At 37.1% G+C, this 19,597-nt stretch overlaps 1 protein-coding gene across 1 annotated transcript in view; it reads right to left on the bottom strand.

Moving 5' to 3' along the window:
• SLC41A2 (solute carrier family 41 member 2) overlaps nucleotides 1-19,597 on the bottom strand; it is a 59,570-nt gene that overhangs the window by 13,591 nt on the left and 26,382 nt on the right. Inside the window, exons 7-10 of the mRNA XM_038180267.2 lie at nucleotides 13,902-14,049; nucleotides 13,241-13,320; nucleotides 1,136-1,267; nucleotides 14-162 (exon numbers count right to left, since the gene is read on the bottom strand). Coding sequence (XP_038036195.1) covers nucleotides 14-162; nucleotides 1,136-1,267; nucleotides 13,241-13,320; nucleotides 13,902-14,049 — 509 coding nt within the window. The remainder of the gene's footprint in view (nucleotides 1-13; nucleotides 163-1,135; nucleotides 1,268-13,240; nucleotides 13,321-13,901; nucleotides 14,050-19,597) is intronic.

The raw sequence follows: 19,597 nt of genomic DNA, 5'->3' as shown, positions 1-19,597 counted from the left end.
TACTTTTTCTTACCTGTAGCAGAGCTGCAAACAAATATACTGCTATAAAGATAGGAGTTAAGGAAGTGTGGCCGCTTTTCATTAAATGGATGGTGTACAAGAAAATTAGGTGTCCAGGAATCACCAAAAGAAGCAGAACTTGGGCTGATTTGTTATTTACTCCTATAACAACAACAACAACAACAAAATTCAGTTAGTCTCTTTAATTACTACATCATATTTTTATTTTAATATAAAAAGACATTTTGAAATTTCACAGCATTGGCTATTGTGGAACAGCAGGAATTATTTTTAACCAAAAAAAAAAAAAAAAAATCTTGAGATTTTCCACAGGGGTAAAAAAGTCATCCCTAATGCCTGCCAGTAAAGTTAAGCAAGGCCGTTCCAGAAGACTGTGCAAACTGTGTGCTGTCAATCAGTGCATTTCCTACATCTGTTTTGGTTCTGTACTTATGTAATAGCATCAAGTTTTTTAGAGCTGCACTGACTTCATAGAGCCTTTGTAGGAAAGACACTATACTCAAATAATCCTCAAAAGTATCTTATGTTTCTAAAAGGTAATCCTACATTTACTATTTTCACATCTCAATGCATTTCCTAAATATTAATGTGTAATACATTCTATTGTAACATCAAATTTCAGTACAGATACTATGTTGTTAGGAAGGGGGAACTACAGGGAAGAAATAAACTGTGAGGAAAGAATCTAGAAAGAAATGGCAAATGGGGAATGGAAAACAGGGACTAGGCTTAGCAATAATATTAAAGTTTGGTCCAAACAGGATAGTAGATTGAACTCTGGAGTTAAATGACAAAGATTAAGAGCGGGGAAACAAGGTATGTTAAAGGTTGAAATCCTTCTGAGTTGATATCATCAGTGCCCTGCCTGATCAGTCCCTATGTCTGAGTCTTGCCAAAGTTATGCCTTTCTCCCTCTAACTCTCTATGCACCAGCTCCTGCAGGGAGTTGCTTGTGTTTGTCACATGTGAACAGCTGCAGGCAAAGGAAACTGCCAGACCTCTGCTGCCTCTGAATTGCATACAAATTGAGTCTCTCACTGGGGGCACAGTCATATAGGGGGAAAAAGAGGAGACATGAGACAACATTTTTAACAACTAAGTGACTAATACATACCTGTACCAAAATAGGTTCTGCATGGATAATAGCAACCCTTGGCTTCTTCTGGCAGTTCTCCAGGAATGCTATGTAAATGGAGGTAGGTAGAAATTCTGCTAGCTTGAATAGCTACTAGATTACCACCAATACCTGAAATACAAAAGGGAACAAGTGGGAAATTTTCAACTTTTTTTTTTTTTTTTTTTTTTTTTTTTTTAATCTAGTAAGCAATATTTTTACAAATTTCCCCTAAGTACAGAAGTCAAAAAGAATAACATTCTGCGAGTGTGTTTGTTATAGAAAGGCTACCACCAATCTCTAAGGTAGTCAAACTTGGGCTACAATTTGGCATATCACTGAATATTTAGATATTTGGTATATCCATGCTATATATTGGAAATTTTGGGGTGAGCTTTAATTTGTAATAAGTGCAGAAAATTCCTTCAAAATGTTCAATCTGATACTTTCTCATAGGTGAAGCTGCCTTTTAAGGCTCCTTGTTATTTGGAAATCCTTCCTGGAACAACAGAAGTAATACATATCTGTACCACTGCTGAATTAGCTCCCTTGCTCGGTATAGCTGCTAAGTATAAATAACACAGAGCAAATGCAGTCACTAACACAAATATAAATGCAGATTTCTCACACATAGGGCTGGAAAGGACTTGAAGAAATAATCTATCCAGTCCCTTTCACCACAGAGCTGGATTGAACCATAATCCTTTGCCATTCACAATTCAGGTTGAAAGGACAACCATCTGAATAACTAATTTTTAAAAGAATGGCAGTGATGAAGATTCTACCTTCTCCATGACAGCTGTTGATATGCTTCACATTAAGAAAAAAAATACTTCTGTGAAATAATTTTTATTTCAATGAATTGAAAAGTAAACCAACTTGTTATATCAGAATGGAGTAACTCTCAGAATGGAGTAACATATAACTCTTCTATTGTATTGCTGTTATACCTTAGAGTTGTCTACTTGCACATCAGACACGTGCCCTTTTTTCCCAGATTCCTTACATAGCTCTGAGAAGATATGAGTAGGTGGAAGCAATGTGGATATTTTCCCTACTTAGGTAGCAGAAAGACCTTGGTTACTGTAGTTGAACTAATTTGCTTATCTGATGTTCAGGGCTTTGGTCACAGAACAAGTGTCTGTCATCACCAGAAGAAACTATTTGCCAAATCCCTTTGGGGACTGTGGACTGGTTAGGACAAATGTTTAATACTGAGAACTCTATGAAAATGTTCTGCTGCACTGCAGCTTAAAGACAATTCTTGGCAGACCCTAACAAGGGGGTCCAACTTTTAAACAAAAGGCTTCAAATACATATCAGGAAATAAAGTATTAGAAAAAGTCATGGAATTGGCAGAAAAGACTGATTATCAAACCTACCTGCATCTTCAGGAGATAGAGGGACAAAATGTGAACTATCAAAATGTCGAGTTAGTCTTTGCAAAGAATATTAAAATAACAGAATAACAGTAGTTTTTTTTTTTTTTTTGTTTGTTTGTTTGTTTTAACAAACTAGAGAAAGAGAAGTAAAATAAAGGATTTATATAAACTATAAGAGGGGCTTAAACAACATCAAAAACAATCTAGTGGGGTCCAAAATCTATTTTCTGAATGTGAACAATAATGTTGATACTTCTGACTAATGAGAATAAGGTAAGAAAAGAGAGACAGAAGTAAAATGAAGGATCAATGCACTACATTTGGATGGAGATCAGAAAATTTCTGTGACTGAATTACAAAAAAGCTGTTATGTAAAACTGCATTTTAATAAAGCTACAAAGCTGGGGATGGTGCCATACGACTAGAAAATATGAAACAGTTTCTGCTTTAAAAAAAGAGGATAAAAGCAATCTGGATAATTACAAGCAGGCTAGAAACTGCAATAACTGATCTATTCAAAACAATATTAAAAGATAAAATTAGTTAACTCTTCTCTCACTATCCTATCTTTTATAGCATTAAAAGAAGAAATGAAAGATAAAAGTAAATAGGACTAAATTTCCAGGCATGTTTTGAGGTTTGTGGCAATGCAACCATAAACCACTTTGGCACAAAAAAGCAAGATTTCACATACTTCCTAGGATGTGTGCAATTTCCTCTTGTGGCTGATAATTATCTGTTGCAACAAATTCAGATAAACAGAAATATGAGAGATGATCTGGACATCTTTCCCTCATTAACAACAAGGGAAACCAAGAGAAAAGAATTAAGGAAAATGGAAATTTTCCCTTTTGAAATGGCAATGAAACTGGCTAGACAACAGAGACATAGATTTGATGCAGGTGCGCTGAAATTTACAAAGCTTCTAGAGCCCATACATCCTGCTGAGTCTCAACCAGCTAACGGCGTATGGTGATGGGCAGCAGCAGTCATCCGGTCCCTTAGTTCTGTGCACTCATGTGCCAATTCTTCCTACTAACTATTTTTGAACCTCTGGGCCAATTTCAACCATGTCTGGCACAAGAATTACTTAGTACTAAGGAGTTAATATTAACTACCTCCAAGTACGGTGCCTGACAAAAAGGAAAAAATGGCTAATCCTAGGTAAATAAAGATTCAAACCCACACCTCAGTGAGCCAAAGGCAGTAACAAAAGCTGTATAGTTCTCAACATAAGCACGCCAGGTGCCCAGTCAGCACATGGCTTGGAGCTAGGCGTGATGCCTCTTACTCAGCCCATGGTTAAGTGATGATGAAGAGAAAGGATAGTGGCCAAAGCAGAGGGAGAACAGAGAGAATATTGTAAGCAACAGGTATTGCAGGGACACGAGGACACAAAACGCTGTGGATTGAATGGTGCTCTAAAAAACAAACAAAAACAAACAAACAAACAAACAAAAACAAGATAGAAATCAGCACAGAATCAAATTCCATTTTTTTGCTGGTCTTAGAATGACTTGAGTAAAGCTGTGCTTGCATTAAATGAATCACTATGTACAGAGATATTCAGTTTGTTTTCCTCTAACAGCAGTTACTGTGCTTGTGAAGTTAACTCAGCAATATCAGATTTATCAGATCCCCACAAGAAGCAGAACACAGATAAAACTGTGTAGGTTGACTAGATGTCAATACAGAAAATTGATCATTTCTGAGCATCTTCTGAATGCATAAAATGATCACGTGCTCAGTAGCTGCTCATATGATGAAAATCGCTGCAGACATATATATGGACTGTTTCCATGATTTTAAGTGAGAAAATGTGTTTCCTGAAATTGTATTGTAGTCATTGTAGCACATACTTCATAGCAAAGACTAACTGTTCATTCTCATGAGTACTAGATCACAGAGGAAAATAATTGCTTTCAAAAGTAAAATCCTGCACCTGCTCCTCTCAGGACAGCAGATGTGTTTAGCTTCAATGTGAGTGCTACTTTGTCAAGAAGAAGAAGAGACATTGCTAAAGTGTGAAGGACATCATGCTGACTTACAACATTAAAAGAAAATTGAAAATCTCATCATTTGATTGAGTCAGTCAAGGGATAAGCAAGAATTAATAGCACTTCTGATTTTTTATTTTTATTTATTTATTTATTTTTTATTACGGTTCTTTTGTTTTGTAAAACAAGCACGCAAAACCATATTTAACATAGAGCCAAAAACACATAATGTATTTGTGAGTATGCCTACAGGCATGATTCTACTAAGCATTATTTGGGAAAGGATTTTTTTCTAGTAAGACCATGCTAGTCTGAAAACCACATGAAAAGTACTTTGTATCAATGCATCTTAAAGAATATTTCAAAGGAGACCTGTGTCTCATTACTCTTATTAACATTTTACAGGTTAAAAAAACAAACAAACATAGAAGTTAAAGGAAGCAGGATGGGTGTTGCTGATGCAGACTCATCTCAGATCACCTAATGCTCTGGGTAGTACACCAGGGCGGTGTTGTGTTTTGTTTTGTTTTGTTTTGTTTTGTTTTTTTTTAAATTATTTTTTTGTTGTTTGTTTGTTTGTTTGTTTGTTTGTTTTGTTTTGTTTTGTTTTTGGTTGGTTGGTTGGTTTTGCTGTTGTTTTGCACATATCTTATAGTGCAGACTTTGGGTACCATTTCCAAGGGAAAACTGGAGGAATATCTGACGTACCAGAGGGTTGTGCTGCCATTCAGAGGGACCTGGAGAGTCTGAAGAGCTGAGCTGAAAGGAAGATCAATGAAGGGAAAAGCAAAGTCCTGCATCTGGGGAAGAACAAGCCTGTGCACCTATGCAGGCTGGGAGTTGACTACCTGGAAAGCAGCTCTGCAGAGAAGGCCACCAGGGGTCCTGGAGGACAAGACATTGGCCATGATCCAGCAACGTACTTTCATGGCAAAGGCAGCCAACGGTATCCTCAGCTACATTAGGAAGAGCATCAACAGCAGGTGGAGGGAAATGAGGCTTCCTCTGTACTCAGCACCGGTGAGGTCACATCTAAGTAGTGAGCCCAATTCTGAACTCTCCAGTACGGGATATGGACCTACTGGAGCAAGTTTAGCACAGGATCACAGGAACTGGAGCATCTTTCATATGAGGAGAGGCTGACAGAGCTGGGACTGCTCAGCTTGTAGAACAGAAAAGGCTCAGGGGGATCTTATTGATGTGTTTAAATACCTGAGGGGAGGGATGAAGACAAGGGAGCCAGGCCCTTCTCAGTAGTGCCTGCTGACAGGGCAAGAGGCAATGACAAAAAAATGGAACACAAGACATTCCATCTGAACACGCAAAAAATCAAATATTTACAACAAGGGTGATCAAACATTGGAGCAGGTTTCCCAGAGAGGTTGTGGAGTCTCCATCTGTGGATATGTTCAAAATCCAACTGGACACAATCCTGGACAATGTGCTCTAGGACAGTGCTTGAGCAAGGGGCTTGGCCTAGATCTCAAAATGTCCCTTCCAACCTAACTGGTTCTGTGATTTTATAAAAAAAGTAAATAAAGCCAGCTCTTCCTCTCAACATTATTTCAGCTATGGTTCCAATGAACAGAAGACACACTGCTTACTTACTGCTTTTGAAGAACAGAAGCTTCCATCTAACCTTAGAAAAGGAATCTAACTTTGAATCTTCAGCACACAGGTGTACTTGTTTCCCTGTACTCTTCCAAAGTAGATCACCATCCTCCACACACTACTGGGAACCCCTTGCTCTAGGTTTAGTTTCTCTGCAGGCAGCCAGACACCCAGAATCAAGATGCTCCAAAGCCCAAGTTCATGGTAGATACAGCCCTCTACATCTTACAGAAACCTATCTGTAAATGCTCCATAGGTAAATTGGTATAAGTTATGTTGCAGTAAAATAATACAATTACTAGTCTTCCTCTCAGACTTCTAATTCAATGTCATGATGCATTGCCTGACTAAATATCACTTTGATACTTTAATTTATCCTTAGCATATCATGAATGATTCACAGTCTTATTTAATATCCACTTTTCAAAATCTGGACTGAATACTGACTTACTAGTTTCTCTTCTGCTTTTCATTGGTGCTTGTCACTATAAATCTGAGTGCTTTGCAAACATGAATGCATTTAATTTTAAAATATACCTCTGAAGTGATATTTTTATACTGTCTGCAAAGAACATTTTGCAGTTTTTGGTAATGAATGTGAAATATTTAAGTCATTTTGTTCTGAATAAGTATTTAAACCAGACTTTTCATTGATTTCATTTGCACCAATGAATGTTTTCATTTGTATCAATCAATGTTTAATATTTTTGTAGGTCAGATTCAGAATCTACAATCAGATATTCCAGAAAATAAGAATAATTATGTTACTACTGATTGGTAAAAAATTTGTTTTAAGGTACTTCTTTAACACTGGGGAGATCTGCATGGTAAGCAAGAGGAATTTTGCAAAGCAGTATTCAACTACCTTATATATAAAGTTACATCCTCTCCTGTAGCTTTCCATCTCATTCTTTTTTTTTCTTTTTTTTTTTTTTTTCTTCCCTTAAGTATATATAAATGAAGATGGGTTCCTGCAGAAAACTACCTTCCTGAAAGCACTGAGAGCACAAGATAACAAGATAAAGCCTCAGCTTTAAAAACCAACACCATAACCATTCACAAGACTATTAAGAACGGTTGCATGATGGGGTACACAAGTAACTTTGTAAGAATGGCAAACTGTATGCACATCAATTCACTGAGATTGAAGGTCTTTATAAATTCACTTCTATGGAGAGAGATTATCAGTCACAGAATACTGTGCTGTTCCCAAGCTTCTACACTACAGCTTGTGCAATACGACAAAAATCTATTAATACCTATATAAGGGTAGAATTAGGCCAACAAAATTCCCTAAGAAGAATATTCTTACCTTTGCACCCTCCCAACCACAATGTACAGCAATACAGTCAGTTGTGCCAATTAAGTTTTTTGTTTGTTTGTTTGTTTGTTTGTTTGTTTTTTGAGTTTTTAAGACAACATTACATATGCAACCCATTGCATTTTAAAATTGAGTGGTTTAGGTGTGATTTGGCTCATAAATAATTTTTATCCTATGCCTAATTGACAAGTATTCCTTGACTGTCAAAAAATGAAAATATGCTGGATATACTTGTGATGTGAAAACTAATGATTACTGAAATCTTGTAAAAAAATAAAATACTTGAAAAAACTCACAGCTGAAAGAACAGCACAGACTATGCAGATTTACATGTACAACTAATAACTAAAAAGTAGTAGAACTATAACCCAATAATGAGTCAGAATTAAATATTCAGAATTAAATATTCAGAATGAAAATCCTCCTCCATTTTCATTCCAAAATAAAGACTGAATTATAAATCTCGTGTATAGGTGCTTTCTAATTCTATTATATTCTGTGCAATTCAGGATGCAGAAAAGTTAATTTCCTACCCAGACATATTGCTCCAGTACCACAGAAGTACACTAATGTCTTCCCTTGTAACTTACAGAGGAAAATTTCAGAAACTCAGCCATCTGAGACAATGATTGACTTCTAATCAAAGCACTTCTCTGTTGTATGAAAGCTGAGAGTACAACTATCCTATAGCAGATTAAAATACATAAAATTATTAAAAACACGTTTTATTTTTTGAGGGGGAATGATTTCTAGCATTTTCTTTCCATATTCTCTAAAGGAAACAATTTACAGCAAGACATGTCTGAAAAGCCTGAAAGTCTGTCCTTCAATTTATCCTATTAATAGATTAAAAAAAAAAAGAAAAAAGATATGGTTTGGGGAATATATTACATAAGCTTAACTTTCATCTCCCAGACAACAGAAACTCATTAAGTTTTGTGTTAAATTTTCTCATACAGGTTCTTCATATTCCTTGATCTACGTTTATTTCCTCCACATACCAAGGACTATGTGCAGCCAAAGAGTAGGGAATATTACAACAGATTTATGTTACCCGTAACGACTCTTGTTTCAAATGATCTGTAAATGCAAGTTTCTCTATACGAAGCCTTCAAACCATTTCTGGTTTTCAGTTGTTTTCAGAATTAATTTGCAGAACCTCCATTCTACAAAATGCATAAAAATGGGGTGAAATCTAATCACATGTTATTTACTATGCAGTAACTCTTGAAATAAAAATACTTACAAGACATCTCACAATATTTTTTAAGCATGCAAGGAAAATGGAAAGTGGCTCTGTCTAGTAATCTCAGTTAATTTCAGCTGATTATTCTGAAGCATATAATTGTATAAAGCATTATCTTTTTTTTTTTTCTTCTGCACAAAAGGAACTCAGTTACTTGCAAATTGCAGTTCCTGAGCCAAATTCAACAAACTGTGATGCTGTAAGTGGATTTGCAAATTTTATCCAGCTCTTCCATTAGAAAACATAACAATTGACTTTGAGTATCTAAGCTGAAGCACAGCCATGCTGGGATTTTAGCTAGTTTCTTCAGAACTTCAGTATATCAAACACAAACATCTAAATTTCAACTAGATTTAAAGTACCACAATGGCTAAAACCATGAAATGATTTATGTACTTTTAGAAAGCACAGTTACAATTTAACCCAACCAACCATAGAATTAAAAATAATTCTTCATCTCAAGAAATGTGTTTAACAGGGGAAAATTGGAAAACTGGTTGTAAAATACTGCTGGCCACCAGCAGTAAAGTTGACTATAAATGCCTGCCTGCTTCAGAACTATTTTAATATTCTTGGCAAAAAATTTGTAGTTATTGTTAATAGGGGTAGGAATCTTTGAGGTTGTTCAAATTCCAGACCAGTATTTCTCAAACCAAAAGATGTATGGCTCCAAACTGTAACATATATATGATGAAAGTGACTTGTCCCACATCTAAGAATATGAAAACCACTTAGACAGGACCAGATTGAATGCTACTTATGAGCACACAAAGGAAGCCTAACACCTGATGACTTTGCAGTGTATGATGTCCAGGATTTCACAATATACAACAATTGGCACTGAAAAAAATCAGCAACAATTTGAAATCTTGGACAAACACACACTGTCCTGAGATTTTGGCTGGACACAATCCCAAAAGGTTACAACATTTATTTTAGGTTTCCTTGTTTCACAGGAACAACAAACTTCAAAGTAGGAGAAAGGAAAAGGCATCTGAAAACCATTGTGAGTGGGAAAACCTGCAGCTACTTTCACTGCTTATGTTTACAATAATTCCAAGGACTAGGAGAGAAAGCTTTCTGCAACAGTCATATTTAAAAAGCCTTCTGTGAAGTGGCCTAGCACACCTTTGGTTAGTAAATGAGCGTCAACAGATGTATTTTTTTAACTGAAAGATTTCCTAAGCTCCAGTTTTCTGCACTGTACTGACCAGCAAAATCAAAAGGAGCCAATAGAATTATGAAAACCAGGAAAGCCTAATCTAACTGCAACTGAAAAAATCGCTTATCTACAATTTCCTTTTTCAGGATGTGTACCATAAAGCAGGCACGCTGCATCCTCTACACAGAATGTATTTTCTTCTATATTTTCCAATAGAAATGCCTCTATATTTCAAATTCTGAGGTCTGAGGAGTTTAGCACACACATATGACACACTTACTCCCTTCTGCTCGTTTGTGGATGAGGGAAGACCAGAATTCATTGGTGCTTACGTTGTTGTCCAGTGGCACTGCAAAAGCAGCATTGCTACTGCTGATCATAGCTTGCAGGCCTTGCACTAGCTTCCCCTTACGCTAGCAGCACAAGGCTCTAGTCTTGGCCTATTATTGTGCTTGTTGTCAGCTTGTTAAGAGTTCCAAAATGGAGCTTGGTGTGAAGCTACTCTCATTACAACATGGAGTTTAAGACTGGGATAGTAGCTGAAATGTACAGACAGGAGACTATAAACAACGTGATGATGGTCCATCACAAGTCACTAAAAAGTTTAAACCTTGTGAGCTGGGAAAAGATTGCTTTACGCATAACAAGAAAAGAAGCAGCTAAGCATGAAAAATCCAAATAAGCAATGGGGTAAGGTATCTGGTGTAGCATGGAAAAAAACATTCCCAGGCATTGCACAGTAGTTTGGGGGGCAGATGCCAAAGGCTGAGAACAGCCTAGTAATATAAAACTTCTTAAAATGAAGGCAGCTTTTATAACTGGGGTGGTGCAATTATCACAGCAATCATCATCAGAGAAGCACAGTGGGACTGTCACAGCTACAAGCCGACTTTTAGCCCCAGCTTTTCCTCTCTCAGCCTACCTAGTTCTTCAGGGATCTTTTGACCCGCCAGCTAATCATCCATGGCTATGTATAGCATTTGGCTAGTTCTTTTTCTCTAAAGATAGATCAAAAGAATGTATGCACATTGCCTTAATTCTGTTCATAAACTTATGAAAGAAAATTAGAAACAAAGTGGTACATTTAACTTTTTCTCTAGAGGCATGTTTATAGTAAGCTGTCATTCCTAGCAATTAAAATGATTTACTTAAGTCCAATCATTAACTACAAATTTTTAAAAAAGGTAAAATGTAAACACACATGCAATTCAGCTTTTACAACCAATTTCTGTGAAAGAAACCAACCTTGAACAGGATGCACAGTTCCACTTACAAGGGCAGTTCATAACTACTACAGGGTAGAAGACCATCATCACTGCAACATCTGGTAAGAGTGTGGGGTCTTGAGAAAGGCCTGTATCCATCAGACCTGTATCCCATGTAGGTGGCAAGACTAGAGCACGAGAGTCTATAGAGGAAATCCAGACCTATTCTACTACTGTACTGAAGCAGAGAGAGACGCCTACTGTAGAACAGTATAAAGCAGTCATCAGACAGTTATTTGCTTTTGTAATCAAGGGATGTCGTCTAGGAAAGCAGTACCCCTGGTAAGAGTTTTGGGTGCACCTGCCCCAAAAGAAAATACAATCCTCTTAGGAAGCAATCTACCACGGAGGACTATTACAAGAAAGCTTTCAAATGTAAAGCAGGAAAGGTCAAAGATCAACATGGTTGCCCTGCTCTTTAGGTATCTGGAAGTCGAAATGGGAACGCACAAAAAGTAGATGCAAGTACATGCAATTTTGAATGAATATAAAGGAAAGGCTCAGGCAAGGAAGCATAAAGGCTGAAAAGTAAAAATGAATTTATAGTCAGCAAGGAACATAAGTGGCAACACTGAAATGCCTTATATTTAAAGGAAATAAAAAAGAAATACAGGAGCTTAATGGGAAAGAAGAATAAGCAGCGTGCCGTGTGGAAGACTGAAATACTCAGTTCCTTTTTTATCCTGACTTTGTAAAAAATGGTGATGCCTGATCGTAAACTTGTACATTTAAGTCTGTACAGCCTGAGGATAAATGAAATGTAGAGCATCCTTAGAGAGCTAGATGAACAGTCCATGAGTTATCAGTGATCATTTTTGCAAACCGATTATCTTGGACATTAGTAAATACCAGAGGGCTGTAATAGGGAAATGTATCTCTAAAAAGGACTAAAAAGAATGATTTGGGGAATCTGTATGTTTGTAAAATTTATATTCCTGACAAGTATTAGAACAAATTATTAAATAGACAATTTGTAAGCACCTAGAAGATATGAGAGCAGTAAAACAAAAGCTAACATGAATTTACCAAGAACATCCCTCTGTCAAAGTCACACAATTATCTCCTCTAACAGAACGGCTTGCCTAATGGGCACAGCCATAGATATACCAACTTTTAACTGTTGCAAATTGTTTTGATGCTATCCCATATTGTATTTCCAGTAGCAACCTTAAATCTAATTAACAATTAGATCTGGGGCAAAATGTTTCAAAACCCAGCATCAATAATAACATTTTTATTATCAAAGCAGATGAGCAAACCAAGTGGTTTTAACTTATTTAATTGATAGCTTAGAAAACAAATAGAATATACCCCAATGGCATTTGCAAAGGCCAAGTTAAGATAAGCCAAAGCACTTGATAAGCAAAAATCAGAAGTTGGAATCATCTTGATAGTTAGAGAAATTGATCAAAAATCAATGCATAAAAGTGCAAAATAATGTACAGAATCAAACATAGAAACACAAAAGGGGAAAAGAGCAGCTAATGAGCATTATTGTGGGAACAGATCCAGTGATTATAATTATTGCAAGCTAAACATGTATCAGTCACATGAAACTGTAGCAAAAAAAGAAGCTAAAAATTTGCATTTTGCAAATGACTACATCAGACTAATAAGATATTATCTGTTCATGTAAAATTTGCCTTGTTATTTTTCTTAGATGACAAAACTATTTATGGATGAAATTGTCATGAATAGATTCTTGTGCATCTGGAAAGCACATAACAAACATGGGAACCAATATACATCTTTCTTAAGAAATCAATTTGCCTGTAGCACCCCTGTTGGCTCTTAAACCTAAACGCAAGTAAATATTGAATTGCTGTTTTGAAAATTTGCCCTTGGCCATTCAAAATAAAATCATTTGAAATAAATTATCATCTAAATTTTCCTCAGCCATAACAATTTCAATATATTTGATCACATCATTTTTGAATATACGTCTTCACTTTCACAGTTTCTTAAGGCATGCTTCAGGCTCGTACTTCTCACTTTCTCCAACATGCTTTAATGATTGCAATAAATAGGACCAAAAAACTCTCTTTAGGTGTTAATAGGCTTTTATCAAACCCAAGCTTATCAATCAATACATAGCAGCATATAATCCTGTCTTAGTCTTACCATTAATTACTGGGGTATAAACAACAATTCCAACCAAGTTTGGATCAGATACAGTAGTGTCCAGAATAAGGCCACCAATACTGAAAAACAAAGTACAATATTTAGAATACGGCAAACAGGTACATTAATTAGTATTTCAAAACTTTTTTTTTTTAGTAATTTCAGTCTTGTAATATCTTCAAGCCATGATTTTCTGCTCAGTTCGTCTTTTTTCCCCCATTACTTTGTCCTCTGCTACAGACTAACATTGCTACAGTTGCAGATTTAGATATTAAAATTGACTTCTTGTATAACAAAGACCATAGAATTTCAGACAATCACTTGACTTTTAAGATTCATAGCTTTCATTTGATTAAATCACCTCTTAGATCAGTGTGCAGTTTTGATAGGAAGCTGCAGGAGATGAATACTTCACTGTTTCTTTTATTTGATACAGTACATCTCTGTTCAGTCATTTCCACAGGCTACTGCTGGCTTCCCCACTCATTCCCATCTATGATTTAACTATGTAACTTCATAATTTTTGGAAGGCTGAAGTTTATTCCCACTCCACATTCTAGGGGCTCCTTGAAAGTTTCTTTCAAGCACAGTCAGGTGTTATATAAGATATACAGAGACACAGACGAGAGACATCAAGACAAACAAAGACAAATAGACTTACCTGCTTATAACCATGGCAGTTATAACCGGCTCCCATCCTGAATGGAGAACAGTTCTGGTAGCTGGGTGTTTGGCAGCTATGACAATCCCCATAGGAGTCAGAGCCAAAAAAAAGGCACCAACTAGAGGAGATACGTAGTAATATGACTCTAAAAAAAAACAACCACAGAAAAACAAAATAACTGTTTTGCTTTCCAGACATTCATAAAAGTTATTCGTAATGTAGAAGTCTAAAATAAATTATATTCTACATCATTCAATTGAGGAATTTTAATAGTCTTTAGCAGTACTGTACCTAACTTTTCAACTACTGCACCAAACAATATGGTGTAACATCTGCCACCTGTGATCACTTTCCCCCATCCCATCAAGGACAGAACTATCTGTGTAAAGTATAAAGTTTTTAAAAACGTTTTTATATGATGCTTGATGATAAAAATACAATAGAGATGTGCAATATAAAACATTGTTACGTCTGCTAAAAAAAAAAAAAAAGAAACAACATATTGAAAATGCATTTTGGTTATATATAAATTTGTAGCATATGTAAACCTCCCTCTTTCCAAAGCACAGATAATATGCTAATCTCCCCAGAAACAGCATATCTAAAATGATGCAGGCACAATATGTAATACTGAAACATTTATATCAGTAGTTCAGTTGCTTTATAACCTGTCTGAAAGTCTGGAAATTCACAGCCACAATTCTGCTGCCTGCACCTATCCATCAGACTGGCATCATATTTCATAGGAACACAATTGCAAATATCAGTAAGGGAGTACCATCATAAAACAAAACTAATAATGCAAAGGGCTGCCTCCAGAAAGAATAATATTTTTCAGATTAGTTCAGTCAGAGAGTCACATCCACTCAGAAGCTATCCCAGTGATCCAATTCAACTGTGGCAAATATATGTATAACTTACACAAACACCTCACATTTACATACATTTAATTTTATGAGCAGTGTGGCAGTGTATTTAATATTAAACACTTTTTGTTTAAACTTTCAGAACTTGGACAACTCAATGCAAAATATATTTTAAATAAACAGGTTGAAGTAGTTCACATAGAACACGTAAACACTTGAACAAAGAAGAATATCCAGTATATATAAAAATATCCTACCCAAGCATTATGGCTTATTACAAAGTCTGCAAGTTCCAGCAATTACTACTTTGATGTTATCTTGGTGAAGGGATGGAGAACAGCTAAAATTACTCCTGAAAGAATTGCTGTAGTGTTCTTGGAAGTCACTATCCTTCTGCATTGACTGGTAACAGCCTCTGCAGCAGAGCCAGCAGAAAAGAGACTAAGATTCCTATCACTTTGCAAGCTAAAAGTAGAAAGCTATCAGAATGAGAATGAGACAAAACCCAAAAGAGAAGTAATTTTTCCTTTCCTTTTCTAACTACTCTATAGTATATTATCTGCTTCCTTTGTGGTGCCTTTTTTTTTTTTTTGTCCTTTTTTCCTTCTTCTATGAACTAAGAGGTGTTTAATGTGAAAAGATCTGACTCAAAAGAGTACACATAATACATTACTCCTTTATTTGATAATTACAGTTTTTTTAAAATCAAGCTTATAAGAGAGAAATGTATTGATGTAAAGTTCTTGAACTTTTTGTCATGCGGACCACTATTTACTGCCCAAGTAAATGCATTCTTCCCTCCACTTGCAAAGTAGAAAGATCTCTGTGCGTACTGCAGTGGGTCCTGTGGAATGGATTTCCTGTGGAAATCTGTTTACGTAAAACTTTGAGACTTCCTTCTCTTCCTCTTTTTTTTTTCTTTTGGAGATGTTAATCACATTATGTTCCTGCTGCTTGGTCTCACTCCCTCTATGTCTGTTCTGTCTGAGAACTGGCTGAATGGCAGGTCTCAGAGGGTTGAGATCAGTGGCAGGGGCAGTAGCTAGCAGTGTCCCCTGAGGTCAATACTGGGTGCAGTACTGTTTAACTTACTCATCAGGGACTTGGATGAAGGGATAGACTGCCTTCTCAGCAAGTGTGCTGATAATACAAAACTGGGAGGAGTGGCTGATACACCAGAGTGCTGCAGTGCCACTCAGGAGGATCTCAACAGGCTGGAGAAATGGGCAAAGAGGAAACTCTTGGAATTCAACAAAGGCAAGTGCAGGGTCCTGCACCTGGGGATGAATAACCCCATGCACCAGTACAGGCTGGGAGCTGATCTGCTGGAAAGGAGCTCTGAGGAGAAGGGCTTGGGGGGTCCCAGTGGACGACAAGTTGACCATGAGCATTGTTCTCTTGAACAATGTTCTCTTGTGGTCAGTGGTATCCTGGGCTGCAGCAGGAAGAGCATTGCCAGCAGGTCAAGGGAGGTGATCCTCACCCTCTGGACACAAACTTGGGTTTGTTTTCTACGACCCTGCTTGAGCAGGGACGTTGGACTAGATAATCTCCAGGGGTCCCTTCCAACCTCAACCATTCTATGATTCTGTGATTATGACATTTTCACCAACACAAGAAAGGAAATTAAAGTTCAAAAAGGTATGGCATTTTACAACAATTTCTTTTTTAATCCCAATCACAACTTAAATAACTTCTTAGAACATGTTGAGCAGAAAAGAGAGGATTTAACTATCAGCAGCAGTCTCCAAGCATGGAAAACTTGTCCAAAAATATAGTCCAGGAATTACAAAGAACACTAAGAATAAGCATTCTTCTACTCAAAGTAAAATACATTGTATAATTCCTTTCTTCTGGGAAAAAAAAAAAAAAAGTAAGTACAAAGATATAACAGAAACCAGTCCAGCAAATGAGCAATAAATACTAACCAAGAGATATTTAATAAGCAGCTTACAAATAAATAAGTGAAATATGAAATATATGTATGCATATATCATCCTGCCACATAAATGTTTTCTAAGATGTTTTAAAAAATGAAAAAAGAAAAAAAAAAAAAAAGAAGAGAAGACAGTCTTGCTAGTGTATAATGATTCATGAACTATAACCAAAATAAATACAATTTATATGTGCAGTGCAACAGGACTGTACTATTTCAGAACTCAGCAAGCAGCCAGAAGCAAGGGCAGCTTTACAAGTCTTAGAAAACACAATTAACCCATGAATGATTTTCAGTCCTTTCACTAGTTGAAGTCAACGTATTTTAAGTTAGTGAACAGTAGCTACTGGGAAAAAAAAAAAAAAAAGTGTATCTATGTAATATAACACAAGCTGTCATTTTTACAGCAAACAAAGCAAAAGTTAGATGAACCTTCAAGAAAGTGAATTGATGTTTTATAGCAGGAAAAGAAAAAAAGTGTGTAGTGATATAGAAGACAATATGAAAGAAAAGCAACTGGTGTTTTTTTTGCATACCAAGGCATGACTCAACAATACTCAGCAATGGCTTAAGTTTGTTCCTCTGAGTCAACAACAAGTAAGAGGAGATATTTTTTGGCCTTATTTTTCAATGTTTTAACCTAAAATAACTTTTATACCTGAGGCTTTTAAATGGAGTTGGACATACACCAGATTATAAAAGCTACCCTTTGCTACAAGACTGTGTCACAGCTTTTCCTGAAAAGAACAAAAGTCAGGAGTGGTTCTCAGGAGTGGGGGATCTTCAAGGGCAAGATGAGGCCAGAGCTTAGATTATTCAAAAAGTTGCTAGTACTTTATTGGAATTCCCTGTTTAATTAAAAAAAAAAAAAAAAAAAGAGAGAGAGAGAGAAAAAGAGAGCTAGAGGGAATGACAAACAAATAAATAGGGCATCAGTCATCCCCATGCTGCTAAACAAGGAGGAAATCAGGTATGCTTACTAATAAATTTACAAGTTTTAGCCTACACAACTGAAATTCACCCTACCCAGGTTTGAAGGCAAAGACGATGTAAAATTTAAGCTTAAGGCAGCTGTTCCCTAATAGAACTTTATATTCAACTTCCCATCTATTAAGTTTAATTAAAACCAGAACTGTAGAAGCCATTAATAGTTTCGAAACATATCACAGAAACTGTCACAAGTGAGCTATGATAGATTCCAGTGCCCTGCAGACTCCGTGGAATGGCTCAGCTCCCGTCTGACTCTCGGAAAGGACTTTCCTTTAGCTAGGGGAGACTCTGCTGGCAGAACAAATTACTTGAATCTTAAAAGACTCTAACCTCAAGATGCATCTTTTGAGGAAGGTTGGGCCATCATCCTATTCATAGTTGATCCACAGAAAAAGAAAATTTATTCTATGATAGTTGGAGAAGGGGGCAAAGGGAATAAATGACTCCCCTTTTGGGACTCATTTCATGCCACTTTAGAAAGCTTTGTGCAGTTTAGCTTACATAGCAGGAGGAAACTTGGTCAGCCCGTTCTGGTGGCTCTGCTATAGAGTTTGTAACATCCAAGATGGTAAAATCAACTCCTAAAAACACTCAGTATCTCTTCAGTGAACTCCTGACTGTGACCTGACATCAAAAAGGAAGGAGGGAAGAGACAAGTCCTTGCTGATCTTCAGTTATTTTAACCCCTCATCCCTGTGGTAAAAACACTGACAGCAACCACACAAGCAATCGGGGAACTCAGATGCTTAACATTTTGCTGCTTATGCAGGGTGTATACTGTGGTGTACTGTTCGGTGCGGTGCCTCTGAAAACACAGCCTGTAGGTGTGAACGGGAAATGCTCTATTTCAGAGGCAAAATTAGGAGCCCGACAGTAACGATGGGGGATCCCGCCGTCTGGCTTCTCAAACTAGATCCGAGGATGCTTGAGAGCCGCCGGCATGTATTTAATCCCCGCTCCGTGAGGAGAAGAGGGCAGCTTGAAGCCCTCACAGCGTTACAGGGGGCAAGCAGAGGGGTTTTTCTGTCAGGGAGCCCCGCTGCCGTCGGCGGGCCTGGGGAGCCCTCTAGCGCCCGGCGGGCCGCCGCACTGACAGGGAGCCGGGGAAAAAGGGTTTTCCTCTAAAATAAACTCCTCGTCCCCCTTCACTGGTCAATGAGGTGTTTAACAGAGCACTACAAGGCGTCGTGATGTTATGCGGTGTGTTTAAATGGCTCTAAGTGCAACGCGCAAAAACGTGGAAGTTTTTCTTCCTTTTTTTTTTTTTTTTTTTTATGCACGCTGAAGGTCTGGCTATCAGAGACTCGCTGTGAATTAGCTAACAGACTCAATTGGTTTCAGCGTTTAACGGACAAGTTAGTTTACGATAATTGTCTCAGGAAGGAAAATGATTAGATTATCTCTGAGGATGCGATTCACGGAGTAATTTAGAAGTGCAGATACAGTCCTTTCCAGGGCATTAAGGCAGAGCTGTTAACCTGGTGCCATTCAAATCCCCGGCTCTGATGGGTTTGTCATTATTTTTGAAACAGCCAAATGACTTTTTTAAGAGATTGTATATATGATGGGGGACAAGTGAGATGTTTAATATGCCCCTAACCTGGGTAAGTATGCTACCGTCCTTTTTCCTTGCCTCTTCTAGGCATGCCATGAAGCACCTGCTGTACACCTCTGTTACAAACGAGCAGAAAACTTTTAAATAAATAATTTCACTCTTTCAGGCCTATTATTTGAAAACTTTGCATAGAGCTAGAACCTTCCCTCTTTGCCAGCACACTTGAGTAATCAGGCTAGTAAATTGTAGGGGAAACTCTTTCATTCCGAGGACAGTTTAGAGGTCAACTCAACCCGCGTCACTACTAGATCATAAACCGTGTACTTCCTTATAACATTCCCTCTAC

This window comes from Anas platyrhynchos, chromosome 1, assembly GCF_047663525.1.
Source record: "Anas platyrhynchos isolate ZD024472 breed Pekin duck chromosome 1, IASCAAS_PekinDuck_T2T, whole genome shotgun sequence".
Taxonomy (NCBI): Eukaryota; Metazoa; Chordata; class Aves; order Anseriformes; family Anatidae; genus Anas; species Anas platyrhynchos.
Note: the sequence above shows the minus strand (reverse complement) of the source record. Positions and strands in the feature narration are given on the sequence as shown.